A 20,077-nucleotide genomic window follows, 5' to 3' on the forward strand; every position below is an offset into this window, starting at 1 on the left:
TTTGGATTGTTATCTAGCAGAACCTGTCATCAGTATGGATGCACGTCCTCTGGAATGGTGGTTAAAGCATGAAGGGACATATGAATCTTTAGTGCACCTGGCATGTAAATATCTTGCGACACCAGCTACAATAGTGCCATGAGAACACCTGTTCTCACTTTCAGGTGACATTGTGAACAAGAAGCAGGCAGCATTATCTCTTGCAAATTGTAACCAAACTTGTTTGTCTGAGCGATTGGTTGAACAAGAAGTAGGACTGAGTGGACCTGTAGGCTCTAAAGTTCTACATTTTTTTAAATTTTTGAATGCAGGTTTTTTTTGGTACATAATTCTACATTTGTAAATTCAACTTTCATGATAAAGAGATTGCACTACAGTACTTGTAATGGGGAAATTGAAAAATATTTTATTTTTACTGTGCAAATATTTATCATAAAAAATAAATATGAAGTGAGCACTGTACACTTTGAATTCTGCGTTATAATTGAAATCAACATCTTTGAAAATGTAGAAAACATCCACAAATATTTAAACGAATGGTATTCTATTATTAACAGTGTGATTAATCGCTCTTATTATTTTAATCACTTGACAAGCCTCCTTAGCACGTATTGTATAGCACTTTATACCAAAGCACTGTCTGAATGTTATTAACGCGCTACAGGGAAAGCTCGTTAACTCATACTTTCCCCAACCTGTAACATGGTGTTGACGGGGGGTATGGATGTAGCGTAGACATTCCGCTGGGAGGTAGCTGGTCTTCCTCAGAGTATGAACACACGGGGTCTAGCACGAACATTGCTTTTTATTGGCTCCACTTGAGCCAGATTTTGAAAGCCAGACCCACGTGATCAAGCATGTCCATTTACACTTACTTAATTTACATGCAAAAATCCCCAGTGTCCATCCACAGCTGAGACACTGATTCTTCCCTGGTCCAGGGTAATTAATTCATCCCACTCTGTCCCCCAGCATAAAGCCTGCCCATACAGCTACACTCATCCCTTGATTATTTGCAACGGTCTCCTCGTGAGTCATGTGGACTCTGGATTTTAAGGCCAGAAGAGAGCATTAGTATCCTCTAGCTGACCTCCTGCATAACACAGGCCAAAGGGCCTCACCCAGTGATTCTTGTATCAAGAACCTCTATTTGAGCTAAAGCAGTTCTGAAAGAGATCCAGTCTTGATTTAAAGACTTCAAGTGACAGAGCATCCACCACATCCCGAGATAAGTTGTTCCAATGGTTAATTATCCCCACTGTTAAAAATGTGCACCTTAATTCTCAACTGAGTTTGTCTGGCTTCAGCTTCCAACCCTTGGATCGCATGATGCCTTTTCTACTAGATTAAGGAGCTGCCTACTATCAGAAATCTCCTCCTCGTGTAGGTACTTGTAGACTGATCAAGTCTCCTCTCAATCTGGAAAAACTAGTAAGACTGAGCTTCTCAAATCTCTTGCTATAATGTTTGACAAGACCTATTTTCCCCTACGCTAAGACCGCTGCACTTAGTGGCATTAATCATGCTACCATCCTTTCATTTTTTACTGAGTGAGACCCCTATCAGCCTTCCGTGAGTCTTTCCAGGATTGACGTCAGGCCTACAGGTCTACCGCGGGTAACCCATTTACTCTTTTCAAATATTAGCCCAACATGAGCTTTTCCCCCATCCTCTGGAACTTCCCCAGTGTTCCAAGATTTGGAAAAATGAACATTCCTGGGTCAGGAAGCTCCTCAGCTAATTATTTTAAAACTCTTTTCTGAATATTTCTGCCTTTTCTGTCAGAATGGAATTGTGGCTGGCAGGGCTTGTGTCATAAATATAATGGGGAGGGGTTAAGAAGCTCTGATACAGTACTAAAAAATCCTCTTACCTATAAAGGGTTAAGAAGCTCAAGTAACCTGGCTGGCACCTGACCAAAATGACCAATAAGGGGACAAGACACTTTCAAATCTGGGTGGGGGGGAAAAGGCTTTGTCTGTCTGTCTGTGTGATGCCGCTGCCGGGGACAGATCAAGAAAGCAAGCAATCCAACTCCTACAGAGTTAGTAAGTAGTCTAGCTAGAAAATACGTTAGATTTTCTTTTGTTTTTGGGCTTGTGAAATTTGCTGTGCTGATGGGAATGTGTATCCCTGTTTTTGTGTCTTTTTGTAACTTAAGGTTTTGCCTAGAGATTCTCTATGTTTTGAATCTGACTGCCTGTGAGATTATCTTCCATTCTAATCTTACCGAGTGTTTTGTTTATCTTTTTTTGTTCTTCTAATAAAGTTCTGGTTTTTAAGAATCTGATTGGGTTTTTAGGGTCCTAAAAACCCAAGGCTGGTCTGTGCTCATCTTGTTTATTCTCAAGCCTCCCCAGGAAAGGGGGTGTAAGGCTTGGGGGGATATTTTGGGGGAACAGGAACTCCAAGAGGTCCTTTCCCTGATTCTTTGTTAAATCACTTGGTGGTGGCAGCATACCCTCCAAGGCAAACAGTTTGTGCCTTGGGGAAGTTTTACCCTAAGCTGGTACAAATGAGTTTAAGGGGTCTTTCATGCAGGTCCCCACATCTGTACCCTAGAGTTCAGAGTGGGGAAGGAACCCTGACAGCTTGTATCCCGCATTTCCCATTAAGGTGAGGAGATACTTACTTGAGTTTAAGTTCTCGTGTCTGTTCATTTTGCGCTTCTTCCAGGTCCTGCCGCACTCTGATGTACTCATCATGCTGGTCCTGAATCTCTGCCTTCACAGCCTGCAGCTTGGCGTACAGCTGGGACACCACGAAAGAGCTTCTGTTAGTACCTGTTCATGCAGCAGCTTCCAGGATGTGGCCTGAGGTCTCATCCCATGTGAAAAGCAAGTCATTTACTCACAGTATCCCCAAAAGACCTGAAAAATGGGTCTCCTTAGGGTCTTTGGGTCTTCACACTGGGGAAGCCCAAAGTTCATCCAACATTAAGCAACACGGAACATTTGCAGGAGCCTGAACGCTGCGCATGTGCCGGATGTGGTTAAATGAAGTGGGCTGCACCTTTATTACAAAGGAGAGTCTTGCAGGGGCTTTGGGACAGATCCTCATCTGGTGATGCTGACTGACAGCAGCTGTGATTCCAGCACTCTGTGTTCCACCTTGATCTGAGGGGCCTGTGGAGACTATAGGCCCCAGTGTGCAATATCTTCCCCGTGGTCGGAGCTGCCTGGCTCACCTGTGTAGCAGCATGCACTGAAAACGTCATGCCACGATGTCACAAAGGTGTCATGGACCTACGGCAGCCCAGATACAATCAGGGACACTGCTAGGGTTGTCACCCGTCCGGGTTTTACCTGGACAGTCCGGTTTTTGGCTTCTGTGTCTGGGTTCCATTCAGTGTTGCCAGGTGCCCGGTTTTCAACCGGAAAGTCTGGTCGAAAAGGCAACCGGGCACCTGAACCCAAAGTCCAGTTACTGCAGGGCAAGGGGCAGTGCTGGATCATTAACTCGCACCAGCTCCTGCTTAGCCAGGGTCGCCTCCTACCTGCCGGCAGGCTCCTTGAGATGACTCAGTGAGCAAAGGGGGCTGTGGGAAGAGGAGCAAGCGATGGGGGCCAGGCCTTGGGGAAAGAGACGGAGAAGGGGCAAGGCCTTGAGGGAAGAGTCAGAGCAGGGGCAGGGCCTTGGGAGAAGAGGTGGGGCAGGGGCAGGGCCTCGGGGGTCCAGTTACCAGCAATTACAGAAGTGGCAACCCTAGACACTACTTGTCCTGCAAGTGCTACGTTCACAGGAAGCAAGACAAACCCACAACCCTCCTCCCAGTTTCAGCACAACAGTAAAGGCACCTTATAGTGTCATTAAAAAGAAACCCAGCCTGAGACTGGCTCCCCACAGCTGTGTCCCAGCACAGGCAGCCTCTCACCTTCTTCAGTTTCTTGGTTTTGATCTCCACTTCCTGCTGCAGAGACGTGAAGGTCTCCCGCAGCTCCATGGTCTCCTCATCCCGCAGCAGCATCTCCTGCTGCATCTCCCGCTCCCGACGTTTCTGTATCCAGGAAAAACACAAAACCCAGTTGAACAAGAAAGAGTCAGTAACAGGAACAACCCCCCACCATCAAAATCATCCTGCTGGCTTGCAGAGCATGATGGGTAGTTATATGCAAATTTTACAGTGGAGGGGGACTACATTTGGGCATGTGATTTGGAGCCTTTCATCTCAGGGTGTCCAGCGCAATGGCTGGCTGGGCTTGTAGTGACTGAAAGTCATTAGCATCTGATGGTAAGTTGGTAGCCCCTTTCTGGCCCACCACACAGCCAACGCCGCCACAACTCACAGTCGCATTCGCGGTCTTGGCCTAGAGACTAGGGATTGTTGAGATGAGTCACCCCAAAGCCTATGGACCTCCCCTTTCCCTACAATGGGATCTCCTTGAATCTAGCTACACCAAGCCAAAGACAGAATGAAGCAGCTGTACTTGTGTATGGCATCCGCTGTCCCACACTTGCCTTGGCACTGTGGATGGGAACAAATGGTGATATCGCCTGGGTGGACGGAGTTTAAACACAGCTCCTTAATTTGGTTTGCAATGCATTCTGTCTGACCGGTGGTGTTTTGCTGGGTGCCCATCACTGGTGTCTGGGCACTGTCCACTGGGAACTGGACTGAGCCTGGCAACTCCTTTAATACAAGCCACCTAACTATACGACTCAGTTACTCAGGACCAGAGGTTTTGTCAAGTTCACCAAGGAACTGTGAACTATCATATAAATCAGGGGTCGGCAACCTTTCAGAAGTGGTGTGCCGACTCTTCATTTATTCACTTTAATTTAAGGTTTCGCATGCCAATAATACATTTTAACATTTTTTAGAAGGTCTCTCTCTATAAGTCTATATACTATATAACTAAACTATTGCCGCAGGAGGGTGCCAGCAGATCGAGGGACGTGATCGTTCCCCTCTATTCGACATTGGTGAGGCCTCATCTGGAGTACTGTGTCCAGTTTTGGGCCCCACACTGCAAGAAGGATGTGGAAAAATTGGAGAGAGTCCAGCGAAGGGCAACAAAAATGATTAGGGGACTGGAACACATGACTTCTGAAGAGAGGCTGAGGGAACTGGGATTGTTTAGTCTGCAGAAGGGAAGAATGAGGGGGGATTTGATAGCTGCTTTCAACTACCTGAAAGGGGGTTCCAAAGAGGATGGATCTAGACTGTTTTCAGTGGTAGCAGATGACAGAACAAGGAGTAATGGTCTCAAGTTGCAGTGGGGGAGGTTTAGGTTGGATACTAGGAAAAACTTTTTCACTAGGAGGGTGGTGAAACACTGGAATGCGTTACCTAGGGAGGTGGTGGAATCTCCTTTCTTAGATATTTTTAAGGTCAGGCTTGACAAAGCCCTGGCTGGGATGATTTCGTTGGGGTTGGTCCTGCGTTGAGCAGGGGGTTGGACTAGATGATCTCCTGAGGTCCCTTCCAACCCTGATATTCTATGATTCTATGTAAGCAAGGTTTTCAAAATGTTTAAGAAGCTTCATTTAAAATTAAATTAAAACGCTGATCTTATGCCACCAGCCTGCTCAGCCCGCTGCCAGCCTGGGGTTCCGTTCACCTAGGCCGGCAGCAGGCTGAGCGGGGCCTGTGGCCAGGACCTCGGCTGGCAAGGGGCCGGCAGCCAGAACCCCAGACAGGCAGCGGGCTGAGGGGGGCCGGCAGCTGGGACCCCAGACTGGCAGTGGGCTGAGCGGCTCAGCCCGCTGCCACTCAGCCCGCTATCAGTCTGGGGTTCCGTCTGCCGGCTCCTGCCAGCCAGGGTCCCGGCTGCCGGCCCCACTCAGCCTGCTGCCGGTCTGGAGTCCCGGTCCTGTCCACATAGAGTAGGTACCTACCTTCTCCCTGGTTCTAGCCATTCTCTTCCTCTATCTCTCCACTGAGCTGAGGGTAGAAGTGCACTGAGCACAGGGCTGGGGGTGAAGGAGCAGGCTGGGGGTTGGGGTGCAGGGTCTGGCCAGGAGCTAGAATAAGGGAGGGGGCTCAGGGTTGGGGCAGGAAGTGTGGGTGTGGAGCGCTTACCTGAGCAGCTCCCATTTGGTGTGAGGGGTGCAGGTGGGAATGTGGGGTGTGTGTGCAGGAGCTCCCGTTTGGTGCTCAGGGTGGGAGTGGGGATGTGGGGGGTGCAAGAGTCAGGGCATGTGGTGGGGGGGCTGGGTATGTGTGGGGGGTGCAGGAGACAGGGCAGGGGGCTGGGAGTGTGTGAGGAGGGTGCAGGAGTCAGGGCAGGGGGCTTGGGGGGCTGGGTATGTGGGGGGGGGGTGCCGGAGTCAGGGCTGGGGTTGTGGGGGGTGGGGATGCAGGGGTCAGGGCACGGGTCTGGGGTGTGTGGGGGGTGCAGGAGTGAGGGCATAGGGCTGGGTGTGTGTGAGGAGGGTTCAGGGGTGAGGGCAGAGGGCTGGGGTGTGTGGGGGGTACAGGGGTCAGGGCAGAGGGCTGGGGGTGTGGGCTGGGGTCGTGGGGGTGCTCCCAGCCCCCTGCCCCGAGCGGCTCACGGCAGGGGGCTGGAGGGGATATGCCATGATTCCACCCCCTTCCCCAAGGTCCCCGGAGCAGAGAGCTTGCTGCTGAAGGGCCATCAGCTGATCGGCCGCAGGGAGGGAGAGGAGGAGGGGCAGGAACCCAGCACGCTGGGGGAAGAGGCGGGGGGCAGGGGAAGCTTGCCTGCTCTGCAAGGAGAGAGCAGGGGGTGGGGGGCGGAGAAGAGTGGGCTGGGCAGGATTTTTAGTGGCACGCTGCTGTCTGCCCGGGTCCGGCAGACAGCAGCGTGCCATTAAAAATTGGCTCATGCGCCGTGTTTGGCATGCGTGCCATAGGTTGCTGACCCCTGATATAAATATATGCAGTATATATAACTGACTCAGGCATCATCTATTGCCAGTATCTGACATCAAGGATGGTGCCAGCACAAGTCTTTAGGGACCACTGGATGTTGCCAGAGGATGTTGTGAAGGCCAAGTTTATAAAAGGGTTCAAAAAAGAACTAGATAAGTTCATGGAGGACAGGTCCATCAATGGCTATTAGCCAGGCTGGGCAGGGATGGTGTCCCTAGCCTCTGTTTGTCAGGAGCTGGGAATGGGTGACAGGGGATGGATCACTGGATGATTCCCTGTTCTGTTCATTCCCTCTGGGGCACCTGGCATGGGCCACTGTTGGAAGACAGGACACTGGGCTAGATGGGCCTTCGGTCTGACCAGTACGGCTGCTCTTATGTTTACTATCCAGTGTCAGCCCTGCTCAGCCATCTCCTAAGGCAGAGTCTTTACCTGCTCAGCTATCTCCTGCCTCTTCAGCTCCAGCATCTTCTGCTGCTCATTTGTGTGGTCCATGATGTTCCTCCCTCCTATCAGCAGCTTGCTCTCCATCGCCTAGGGGCAGGAGACAAAGGGAGATGGGGAGGAATCAGAACCTTTCTCTCCCATGCACACACAGGAAAGGAGCCAGAGGCTAATAAGGGGGGACGGCCACCTGACCTTGCAGCTCCTGCCCTGCTGCGGCAAGTGGAACATGTCACCTTGGAGGGGGGAGCAGAGCGGGGACTGATCAGCTTTGTGGGTGGTAGGAAGACAGGAGGGATCGCAGCTACTTGGAGGACAGAATGAATATCCCGCTCCGGCTTGCTGATGGGGAACAACGGGCTGAAACTGGTCAGAACACTGAGCATTCGTACAGCACTTGCCATTTGCAGATCACATGCAAACATTACCTCATTAACCTCCCCCCACCCCTCTTGAGATCGCTCTTTACTACCCACATGTACAGATAGGGAAACCGAGGCACACAGGTGATGGCCAAACAGTGGGGTTTTCAAACGTGACCGAGAGATGTAGAAGCACAAGTCCCACTGAAAGTCACGTAGGTGCTTTTGAAAATACCACTCACCAAGTTCAAAACTGGCCGTGGATTTTGAGTGCTTCCATTTTGGGGTGCCCGACTCTAGACACCTTGAGATTCAGAAGTGTGCTGCTGAGCATCCGCTCCTGCCACTGGCTTCAGCTGGGATCAGAGATGCTCAGCTCCCCCCACAAAGCAGGTCAGGCCCCCAGATCAGTGGTCCCCTTTGAAAATGTCGGGCTAAGTGACTTGGCAGTGGCAGAGTAAAGACTACAACTCAGGACTTTCTGGGCCCCCCCCGTGCGGATTTCAGTCCCGACACATGTAAAGTCTTGTTCTGTGTTTGCCAGCGCTTAGCCCCCCGGGGCCACGAGGCACTGCTGCAATAGGAGTCAATCAGTCAGGGTCCCACGGGAAGGAAGAGTGAAATGCACTAAGATAAGATCACGGCAGGGGTGGGGACAGTCCAGTGTGATGCTGTCATGGGGAAGCAAATGCCATATTGGGGTGCAGTCAGAGACCAGGGAACCCTGTTCAGGGACATCTGCCCCAGAAACGACAGCGTTTCAGCACGCACCGGGCGCCAGGGTCTGGATCACCAGGCCATGAAAAGCTGTTCTGAGCAGGGCTAGCTGACATGGAGGCAAAGACCCCTGAGCCTGGCTCCTTGAGTGCTTGCTCCTTTGCTACCATGCTGGCGATGAGGACAAGAACTTGCACCTGATGCCGTGCAATGGGGAGTAAGCAGAGGGACTCAAAGGGCGGCTGATGCTGCTGGAGTAATGGAAGAAGAAGATGGTCCGAGCAGCCGTGTTTTGAATGGAGTGGCGCGGTTTGGACATCAGGGAGAGGGAAGTTACAGTTACCAAGATGGGAGATAACGAGGGCCTGGCTGCGAGACCAGAGAGAAAAGCCTGGCTCTTCGGGGTGCAACGGAGGAGGAGGGTCAGGATCGGGACACAGCCTGGCCGTGTGCAGAGCAAGAGAGAGGGAAGAATCAGCACAATCAGCCTAAAGACAAAACGGACATTGGCCTTTTCAGATTCAGGGTGTCCCAGGTGACCTTGGTAAGGAAATGTCTCGTCCTTGTTTTTTAAAGTATGTTTTTCATTAATCTACCTTAGCCCCGTTAAAGCATTTCAGTGCCTCATTCAGCCTGCTTCTGATCAGCCCACTTAGCCACTGTCAGCTGCTGATAAGGCCCTAGAAGTTACTGTCCGAGTCACTTGAATATGGAGTTAGCAACTCAGCAAGTGTTCAGGCCCTGTCTGTGCGGGAGACAGTAACCAGATCTCAGACACATTTGGAGCCTGACTTCTTGTGACTCACAAAAATCACTGGAAAAGGCTTAAAAGGTCTACAATTAAATGACAACAATGAATAACTGTGTTCACAGCTGCATTTTCTAAGGCATCATGCAGAAGAGATGCCAGGTGACGATTCTGCTAGCCAGGCGGAGGCCGGGTGACAAGTTGGAGACCTGAAACCAGCAGGAAAATGCTAAGAGGGTCAGTGCAAAGGGACATGAGAATGGCAGGGATCGGCACAAGGACGGTACAAGCCGTGATGGGCTGCAGCGGAGGAACCGAAGGATAAACAGCGGGGAAAGCTTGCTGAGGAGAGTGGAGGTGATGTGGGAGCTGCTAGGGAGGGGCCACTGACTGGACTGTAGTGAAGGAAATGACTGAGAGCGACCAACAGCTCTGCAAGCACCCGAAGGGCAGGGCACCATCCACTGGCAATGCCAGAGTCCTGCTTTGCCGCTCACTAGGGGCTTCCCTGAGAGAGCCTCAAAGTGCTTTCCACACATTCAATTAAGGAATTTGAGACTCAAACAATAACTTCTGCATGGAGGCCTTTGACCCAGTCTCTGCTTCCTGTGGGGTTCAGAGAGGCACAGACAGTCACATGCCAATCTCACACGGCAAGATGGCAGCAGCGCTGGGAATAAATGTAGAACGTCTCCCCTGACGAGGCACCCAGCCCAGCCCAGACTGGGCAGAGCACCATGCAATCACATGCCCACCTTGTGCCTAAGCCACGCAGCACCCATAAACTTCAACACCACCACCACGCTGGGACAGCAGAGGTCCACGACCACGCTGTATGGCTGTGTTCCAGGCATCTAAGAGCTCCACAGGGCTATGACTGACCTGGTGCTGCCAGGGTTAATCCTGTGACCACCGTCAGTCTATGACTGGCCAGTGTCCTCTCCTGACCTCAAGTCCGATCTTCAGAGACTCTGTCTCTGAGCGGGGCAGCATGACCAACAAGGAGCAGCCGATGGTGGCCAACGATGATCAAACCTCTTGAGGCCAGTTCTCAATGACACGTCCCTATTACTGATAAAGTCAAACCATCTTCTACCCAGTAGGTGCCACTGGCAACGCGTATGAAAGGCCTCCAGCCTCCTGCATGAACAGCATGTCTGCTGAAATATCCACACCACAGAAAACAACCCTATACGTGACGCTAACTAGTCACCTTGTTTCCTAGCTCTGGGTGGCCACTCCAAAATCTGCCACCCATAGAGTGTCATGGAGTGTGGGGGAGTCCAGGCCCTGCACCCCCCTTCCTGGGATTCACTGAGACTCTCAGCCAGCCAGTAAAACAGGAGGTTTATTGGACAACAGGAACACAGCCCAAAACAGAGCTTGTGGGTACACCCAGGACCCCTCAGTCAAGTCCTTCTGGGGGAGCAGGGAGCTTAGACCCCAGCCCTGGGGTTCCCTGTGTTCCTCCACCCAGCACCAAACTGAAAACTAAACCCCCCCAGCAGGCTCCCTTCTGCAGCTTCCGTCCACATTCCTGGGCAGAGGTGTTACCTCCCCCTCCCCCTCCCCCTCCTGGCTCAGGTGACAGGCTCTCAGGTCTCCCATCCCCAGGGCACATTCCCAGGTCAACACTTCCCCCCTCCCTGCTGAGTCACATCGTCACATCTCTCCCCCCTTCGAGACTGAACTGAGCGGGGTCACTGTGACCAGTGACCTGGGGAAGTTCGGGGTCCTGTCTCCGGGACAGCGCATCCGCTATCAGGTTGGCGCTTCCCTTCACGTGGACCACGTCCATGTCGTAATCCTGCAGGAGCAGGCTCCATCTCAGGAGTTTGGCGTTGGCTCCTTTCATCTGGTGCAGCCAGGTCAGGGGAGAGTGGTCGGTGTAGACGGTGAAGTGTCGCCTGAAGAGATAGGGCTCTAGTTTCTTGAGGGCCCACACCATGGCCAGGCACTCCTTCTCGATGGCCGCGTAGTGTTGCTCCCGGGGCAGCAACTTCTTGCTCAGGTACACGATGGGGTGTCTCTCCCCCTTTTCATCCTCCTGCATTAACACCGCCCCCAGCCCCGTGTCTGAGGCATCGGTGAACACCACAAAGGGCTTGTCAAAGTCTGGGTTTGCCAGAACTGGGCCACTGACCAGAGCCTCCTTCAGCATCCGGAAAGCCTGCTGGCACTGCTCAGTCCAGACCACCTTGTCTGGCTTCCCCTTCTTGCATAGCTCAGTGATGGGGGTGGCTATGGTGCTAAAGTGGGGTACAAACCTTCGATAGTATCCTGCCAACCCAATAAAGGCTTGGACCTGCTTTTTGGTGTGGGGAGCGGGCCAGTCTCTGATCACCTCCACCTTGGCTGGTTCCGGCTTTAGGCGGCCGCTCCCCATGCAATGGCCCAGGTAAGATACTTCCGCCATCCCCACCTTGCACTTCTCCGCTCTTACAGTCAGCCCAGCCCCCTGGAGTCGGTCCAGCACTTGTCTAACCTGGGACACATGGTCCTCCCAGGTCTGGCTAAAGACACAGATGTCATCAATATACGCCACGGCAAAACTCTCCATCCCCCTCAGGAGCTGGTCCACCAGGCGCTGGAAGGTGGCCGGCGCTCCCTTGAGGCCGAAAGGCAGGGTCAGGAACTCATAGAGCCCCAGAGGGGTGATAAAGGCCGATTTCAGCTGGGCATCTGCATCCAACGGCACTTGCCAGTAGCCCTTTGTAAGGTCCATGGTGGTAAGGTACCGAGCTCCTCCCAGCTTGTCTAGGAGCTCGTCCGGCCTGGGCATGGGGTAGGCATCAGATACAGTGATGGCATTGAGCTTCCGATAGTCCACACAGAACCGGACCGACCCGTCCTTTTTGGGGACCAGCACCACCGGCGAGGCCCAAGGGCTGGCCGATGGCTGGATCACCCCCAAAGCCAGCATGTCCCGGACCTCTCTTTCCAGGTCCTGAGCAGTTTTCTCTGTGACTCGGAAGGGGGAGCATCTTATCGGCGGGTGCGACCCTGTCTGCACCTGGTTGACAGTCAGATTAGTGCGTCCAGGCTGGTTGGAAAACAGCTGTCGGTACGGATGCAGCACCCCCCTGACCTCAGCTTTCTGGGCAGGGGTTAGCTGATCCGAGAAGGGAATTGTTTCCAGGGGTGAACCAGCTCTGGTCCCAGGGAACAGATCTACTAAAGGGTCATCTCCCTGCTCCTCCCAATGTCCACACACGGCCAACACCACATTCCCCCTGGCATAATATGGCTTCATCATATTCACATGGTACACCCGGCGGTGGTGCGCCCGGTTCGACAGCTCCACCACATAGTTTACCTCATTGAGCTGCTAGATGATCTTGAAAGGGCCCTCCCAGGTGGCCTGTAGTTTGTTCTTTCTCACAGGGATGAGAACCATCACCTGATCCCCGGTGGCGTAGGCACGGGCCCGTGCCGTGCGGTCATACCAGACCTTCTGCTTCCTCTGGGCTCTGGCCAGATTCTCCCTGGCCAGACCCATGAGTTCAGCCAGTCTCTCTCGGAAGATCAGGACATACTCCACCACTGACTCTCCATCGGGAGTGGCCTTCCCCTCCCACTCGTCTCTCATCAGGTCCAGGGGGCCCCTCACCCTCCTGCCATATAACAGTTCGAAAGGCAAAAATCCGGTAGACTCCTGGGGCCACCTCCCTGTACGCGAACAGCAGGTGAGGTAAGTACTTGTCCCAGTCCTGTGGGTGCTGGTCCATAAAGGTTTTCAGCATCATCTTTAGCGTCCCATTGAACCTCTCCACCAGTCCATTGGACTGGGGGTGATACGCTGAGGCCCAGTCGTGCCGGACCCCACATTTCTCCCACAAGCACCGGAGCAGGGCCGACATGAAGTTGGAGGCTTGGTCTGTCAAGTCTTCCTTGGGGAACCCCACTCGGCTGAAAATGGTCAGGAGCGCATCGGCCATGGTGTCTGCTTCAATGGAAGCTAAGGGCACTGCCTCGGGGTAGCGGGTGGCAAAATCTACCACCACCAGAATGTATTTCTTCCCCGACCGGGTCGTCTTGCTGAGAGGCCCCACGATGTCAATGGCCACCTTCTGGAAAAGCTCCTCTATGATGGGCAAAGGCCTCAAAGCCGCTTTCCCCTTGTCCCGGACCTTCCCTACCCTCTGACAGGGGTCACAGGATCGGCAATACTGCCGGACCGTGGTAAAGACCCCGGGCCAGTAAAAGTTCTGTAGCAACCTCTGCCGGGTGCGCCGGATTCCCTGGTGCCCTGCGAGGGGGATGTCATGGGCCAGGTACAGGAGCCTGCGGCGATACTTCTGGGGGACGACCAGCTGCCTCCTGATCCCACAGGACTCTACTTCCCTTGTGGGAGCCCATTCTCGGTACAGGAACCCCTTCTCCCACAAGAACCTCTCCTGGCAGCCTCTCCTCATGGTCCGTCCCACACTGAGGTCGGCCAGGTCCCTGAGCTTCCACAAGGAGGGATCTTTCCTCAACTCGGCCTGGAACTCAGCGGCTGGGGAAGGGATGGGGCCCGGTTCCCCCGCAGTGGCCAGGTCTGTGGCCTCAGCCTCTCCTAGCCGTGCCCCTCGGCGCTCCCTCCCCTGCAGGGTAGGGTCCTGCGCCTCCGGTGTGGTACCCTCCCCAAGGTCAGGGTGCAGTGCCCCTCGCCGGCTCTGGCTACGGGTCACAACCAGGGCGGTCTGGGGGTTGTTTGGCCAGTCCTCTAGGTCCCCCCCATCAAAACCTCAGTGGGCAAATGGTGGTGTACCCCCACATCCTTGGGGCCCTCTTTGGCCCGCCATTTCAGGTGTACCCTTGCCACGGGCACCTTAAATGGGGTCCCGCCCACCCCCGTCAGGGTCAGGTAGGTGTTGGGCACCACCCAATCTGGGGCCACCACCTCGGGCCGGGCCAGCGTCACCTCCGCGCCCGTATCCCAGTATCCATTGACCTTCCTCCCATCCACCTCCAGGGGAACAAGGCACTCTCTCCGGAGGGACAGCCCCGCGCCCACCCTGTAAACCGAGCACCCTGAGTCCAGAGCCTCCAGCCCTCTGGCGGAGCTGGCCGGGGGTACTCTTCCCTCCTGAGCAGGTGGTAAACTGGTAGCCCCCCTTTCCTGGGTCGTCTGCCCCTTGTCCAGCTGAGTCCCTACCCAGTTAACCCTGGGTAGGTTGGGTTGGCTCAGTCTGTCCCTGAGCCCGGGGCACTGGGTCCGTACGTGGCCTCTCTGGCCACAGTGATAGCAGCTCAGGTCACGTTGGTCCCCTCGAGCGGGTCGGAGGGGCCCGACGCCAGGCGTTCCCCTTTGGAGGGGGTTCTCCCTATTTCCCCGCTGGGAGGCCCCCTGGTGACTCTCTCTCTGCATCGGGGGGGGGCCTGTTCTTTTGGGACTCCTCCCGGCTACCCCCTGACCGACTGTTCACAAACTCGTCGGCCAGCTGCCCTGCGTGCTGGGGGTTCTCGAGCTTTTTGTCCACCAACCATAGCCTCAGGTCGGACGGGCACTGATCATACAGTTGCTCCAGTACGATTAGGTCAAGCAGGTCCTCTTTAGCTTGGTCCCCAGCTGTCCACTTGCGGGCATATCCCTGCATCCGGTTGACCAGTTGTAGGTAGGTGACCTCAGGCGTTTTACGCTGACTCCGGAACCTTCTCCGGTACATCTCGGGGGTCAGCCCAAACTCACGGAGCAGGGCCTGTTTGAACAGTTCATAGTCCCCTGCCTCCGGCCCTGTCATCCGGCTGTACACCTCCAAGGCTTTGGGGTCCAGTAAGGGGGTGAGGAACTGGAGCCTGTCTGCAGGGTCAACCCTGTGCAGCTCGCAGGCATTCTCAAAGGCCGTCAGGAAGCTATCTATGTCCTCCCCCTCCTTCCGCTGGGCCAGGAAGCACTTATCAAAGCTCCTTGCAGTCTTGGGTCCCCCCGCACTCACCGCAGCCGGGGCCCCACTGCTCCTCAGCCTGGCCAGCTCCAGTTTATACTGTCTTAGTTTCTCCTTCTCCTGACGTTCCCTCTCCTTCTCCTCCTGCTCATGTTGATGTTGTTTCTCCTTCTCCTCCTGCTCATGTTGACGTTGTTTCTCCTCATGTTGACGTTGTTTTTCATGATCCTCCAGCTCCCTCATTTTCATCTCCCTCTCCCATTCCAGCCGCATCCGCTCCAGGGATGGGGAGCTCCGCCGGGAGGATCCCCTGCTGGCTGCCGGGGTCAGGGTGCCCTCGGTATTCACTGGGCTTCCCCCAACCCCTCCCCCAGGCCTAGGTAGGAAGGGTCTCGGGATGTCCTCGGCAGCAGTCTGACCCCTCCCAGCCCGGTCAGGCCCCAGGGCCCACGCTGCGTCCGCTGGGCGGCTTCCCTCAGGGACAGGGATCGGGTCATCCAAGCGATCCCTCTCCTCCAACTGGGCAATCAGCTGTTCCTTGGTGGACCTCCCGATGCGCAGCCCCCTCTGCCTGCACAGCTCCACCAGGTCGCTCTTAAGGCGTTTAGCGTACATCTCCCTGCTGGCCACTCGCAGGCCGGGCAGCTTTCTACGGTTTCCAGGAAAAGCCCCTAGTGTGCCAGGCCTTCTTGAGGTCACCACCTCTTTGCCAGGGTCGAGCTGCAGACTCCTCCACCCCTGGGACCGCTCGCTGTGATCCCCCGGGGGACCCTGTTACTGCAAAAGTCCTTCTCTCTGGTCACACATTCCCAGGGGTTAACCGCCCCCTGAAACCGTCTCTCTCTGAATCTTCAGCACGCCCGGTCCCCGTCAATCCCCCTTTGTTTTACTGTTCCCCAGTCACTTACTGCAGGAAACACCGTTCACGGGGTGCAGTACATCCCAGCGCTGCCACCAGTTGTCACGGAGTGTGGGGGAGTCCAGGCCCTGCACCCCGCTTCCTGGGATCCACTGAGACTCTCAGCCAGCCAGTAAAACAGGAGGTTTATTGCACAACAGGAACACAGCCCAAAACAGAACTTGTGGGGTACACCCAGGACCCCTCAGTCAAGTTCTTCTGGGGGAGCAGGGAGCTTAGACCCCAGCCCTGGGGTTCCCTGTGTTCCTCCACCCAGCACCAAACTGAAAACTAAACCCCCCCAGCAGGCTCCCTTCTGCAGCCTCCGTCCACATTCCCGGGTAGAGGTGTCACCTCCCCCTCCCCCTCCTGGCTCAGGTGACAGGCTCTCAGGTCTCCCATCCCCAGGGCACATTCCCAGGTCACCACTTCCCCCTCCCTGCTGAGTCACATCGTCACAACCTGGATTTGTGCTGGAAATGGCCCAACTTGATGATCACTTTAGATAAGCTATTACCAGCAGGACAGTGGGGTGGGAGGAGGTATTGTTTCATGGTCTCTGTGTGTATATAAAGTCTTCTGCAGTTTCCACGGTATGCATCCGATGAAGTGAGCTGTAGCTCACGAAAGCTCATGCTCAAATAAATTGATTAGTCTCTAAGGTGCCACAAGTCCTCCTTTTCTTTTATCGTCACATAGAGAATCACCAGCGGACTTTAAGGAGGCAGAATGTAATCAAACAAACATGCTGGAATTTGGCAAGGTCCTGGGGGTAACACAACACTCTGGAGAAAGATGCCATGGGACCCATAAAGGCCATGAGTGATCGGAACGTTGATTTTATGCCTCATTTAGAAGATGTCACCTACAGCAAAGCAGCACCTGATGCTACCATCCTTGTGAACCGGCTCTGTCCGGATGCAAAAGCATCACCTACAGAATTATCAAGAACACCCTTCCTAGGAGTCCCATCCAAGTGGTAAGGGAGCGTAACACCAATTAGCACATGAGGTCTGCCAAGATCACAGCCCCAGTCTGTGTAGCTGCAGAACAAACCAGAATCCAATGGAAACTGAACACAGTAAAACCCCCTAGAAGACCACTTCAGATATCTCATCCCATTGTAACACTGGCCCATTCTATTCATGGCCCCATCCTCATGTCAGCATGGAAAGAAAGTTTGAAATTATCTTAAAAATAGCTTTGGCTAAAAATATGGCCCATCTGCACTGCTGTCAAATCTAAGAGAACTTCACTTTTCAGATGCTTTCCCAAAACGCAGAGTTTTGAGAAGTTACCAGGATGGAAAACACTAGAAGCCCAGATCTCCACTGTCTTGCATCTTGTGTAATTATTTACACTGGGGCAAAATAGGCTCTGATCTGGCAGCATTTCCTACCCCTGTGTCAGGCGCAGGACAACAGAGAATGAGGCCCATGGAGCCTGGTTTTGATCCGTTTTATACTAATGCGCCTTCATTCAGTTCAGTGGAGTTACTCCTGATTCACTGGTGCAGTTGAAAGCAGGATCAGAATCCAAAGTCCTGCTTTTCTGCCATTTATCTGCCAGAATATTTGGCAACTGGTAGATTTAGCCACACGTGCAAAGCCAAGCTGGGTCATATTTCAGGTGTCCTTTTGGAGGGTGTCCAGTCCCTGCCCTCGTACACCTCTCCCCCAAGAGCACAGTGGAGCTGATGGCTGGAAGGAGGATGGAGGCCGCTGGGGCAGGAATCCAGAGCAGACAGGAAGTTATTCTGAAGGGATGGGGAAGGGTTTCAGTCTACTTCACAATTAATTGTGATGGCTGATTTGATCCAGCAGGTTTTCAGCAAGGGGCAGTGTGATGGAGCATCTGCCCCACACTGGCCTGTAACGGGTTAATAGAGCCTTAAGGAGGCTGTGCAGGAGGCAGCCAATTAGCGAGAGGTGTGAGGAGCAGCCAGTCAGGGCTGGGCAGGCCCATATAAGAGCTGCAGGGCAGAGCAGCTTCAGTTGCTCCCTGGAGCCTGAGGAGGGAGGCCTGGCTGCCTTGCAGGCTGACGACAGACAGCAGCCTGGACACAGCAGTGCTACAGGCAGGGACTCGGGAAGCTAAAGATAGCTCGTGGCAGGCTGCCAGGATCTTCAGGCTGAAGCCCTAACACAAGGGCGAAGAGGGTGCTGGGGCTGCAGCGAAGTGGCCCAAGGAAAGGAACTGAGGCGCTGGAGGGGACGCAGCAAGTGGCACACATCTACAGAGTAGTGGGTGGGCCCTTTCCCTCCGACAAAAAACCTAGACGTGGTTCTGAGCCCCGTTACGGTCGCTGCCAGGCGTGTCCTGTTACCAGGCATTTCTGGCCACTAAAAGCCCGAGGCTGTGGCTGTTCACCTAGCCTCAGAGCATATTTAGCCAAGGAGATTGGCATAACAGCACCGCTCAGCCTGGCTCCCACTGGCCAGTGGCTGGCCACCACCTGTAGCTGGGGGACCCCAGCGTTCTACAGTTCAACTGCAGCGGCCAGCAACCTTCATACCAAGGTGTGGCCCGTGGGAACTATGGTGTCCAGGCCACCTGGATCAAGCTAGAATAGGGGCAGGGATGAGCTGTTTTTGATGGTACACCATGCCAGCACTTTGGTGCCCATCAACTTATGCAGAATTTAAATGTCCACTTAAAAAATATTAAGTTTCTAGCCCTTGTTGTTGTGAAGGAAACCTTCCAAATGCAGCTTAATGCTGTGATATTGTAGTGCCTTACTGAATCTGTTGGCAGCTCTGAGAAGGAATCACCCCATTCATATTAGTGAGTGTTAACTCTGAAACCTAATGAGGACAACATAGTATTACTTGTTTCACTGCTGATCCTTTTAGCAAAAACATTCAGCTGTTCTAGGACTGTGAGCAGAGCTTGAGTGGAGCAACCCTTCCTCCTGCCCCATTGCATGCTGGGAGCTGTACTCTCATTTTGTGGTATTAAAAATGAAGAAGGCTGCAATGGGCTTTTTGGGGCCATCCGGAGCAGTCCCTGGGCCCTGGCGGGTTTACTTTTTTGTCTCTTCTGTCCTTTCATTCTTCTCACTAGGCTCACGGACAGATATTTCCGTCACAGTTCTTTGTAAGCTGCCCTCTCCTGCGCAAAGCCTGCATGCCGCCGCTGAGCCGTGTCCAGGGTGGGGAGGGCACGAGCGAGCAGCTCCTCAGCCACCTGCATCGTCAAATGAAGTGCCTCCGTCGTGTTAGCAGCCTGCGCTGCCCAGCAGCAGCAGGAGAGCCGGACTGGTGGGAGCTGCGATGCTGACTGGCCCTGGGGTGAGGGCACAGAAAGTTGCTCCGGGAGTCCAACTGCTACCGTGGACTCTGCACTCTGGGTTCTGGAGGGTCACACGTTCCACAGTCATCTGGGAATTCCAGGCTGCTTGGAGGATCAGGGACCGGGCAGGGCCTGATAGAGCTAGATGGGGCCTATCGCCTTTGTGTTCTCGCTGGGGTGCTACGGACCATCCTCCTCAATATTCCAGTCCAGCCCCCTCGGCGCCGAACCCATCTCGGTAACTGTCCCATGGCTACAATTAACCTTCTCCAGGGCCCCAGGTGGCTGAAACACCCTCGTGAGTTACATCAAGGACGCAAAGCAGTGGGGAAAAAAGCAGGCCAGAGCAGCGCAGGCAGCCAGAGGACTCTTGGGGGGCGGGGAGGGGGTGTCACAGCCTTGCAACTTGCCTCCATAACAGGATTGCAAGTGAAATGCAAACAGCCCCAAACCAGCCCAGCTGCAGATCTGGCAGAGCTGCGATGCTGACTGGAGCAGCCAGGAACACCCTTCACCTAGCCAGCTCCCTCCCATTTGGCACCGCAAGTGAAAACTGGGACAGGACAGAGCTTCCATCAGCACAGGCTCTGGGGGAGCAAAGGGGACAGACGACATTTCGCTGCAGGCGTGAGGAAGTGGTACACCAACAACTGTATCCCCTGCCACACAGCTGGCGGCATTCGGGCTGCCCCGGCTGGTTGCCCCCTGCTTGGCTGCTTCTGTGGGAGGCCACCCTACATGCACAGACCTTCAGGGATGGACTGTTACCTGCTCCCCCTTATTTTAACAGCTCTGCCTTCATCTCACAGCTGGTACCTAATTCGTTTGTACGCCTGTGATCTCCAGCATTCTGCACACACACCTCTGGGCACACTTTCCGGCCCCAGCTCTGAGCTAGCATAGCACACATCT

General features: G+C 54.1%; 1 protein-coding gene across 2 annotated transcripts in view; it reads right to left on the minus strand.

The window, feature by feature from the left end:
• Nucleotides 1-20,077, minus strand: part of KIF3C (kinesin family member 3C) — a 65,260-nt gene that overhangs the window by 13,605 nt on the left and 31,578 nt on the right. For both annotated transcript variants that reach the window (XM_073335489.1, XM_073335488.1), the window contains exons 2-4: nt 7,268-7,369; nt 3,875-3,997; nt 2,633-2,751 (exon numbers count right to left, since the gene is read on the minus strand). In XM_073335489.1, coding sequence (XP_073191590.1) covers nt 2,633-2,751; nt 3,875-3,997; nt 7,268-7,369 — 344 coding nt within the window. The remainder of the gene's footprint in view (nt 1-2,632; nt 2,752-3,874; nt 3,998-7,267; nt 7,370-20,077) is intronic.

This window comes from Lepidochelys kempii, chromosome 3 (genome assembly GCF_965140265.1).
Source record: "Lepidochelys kempii isolate rLepKem1 chromosome 3, rLepKem1.hap2, whole genome shotgun sequence".
Lineage (NCBI taxonomy): Eukaryota > Metazoa > Chordata > Testudines > Cheloniidae > Lepidochelys > Lepidochelys kempii.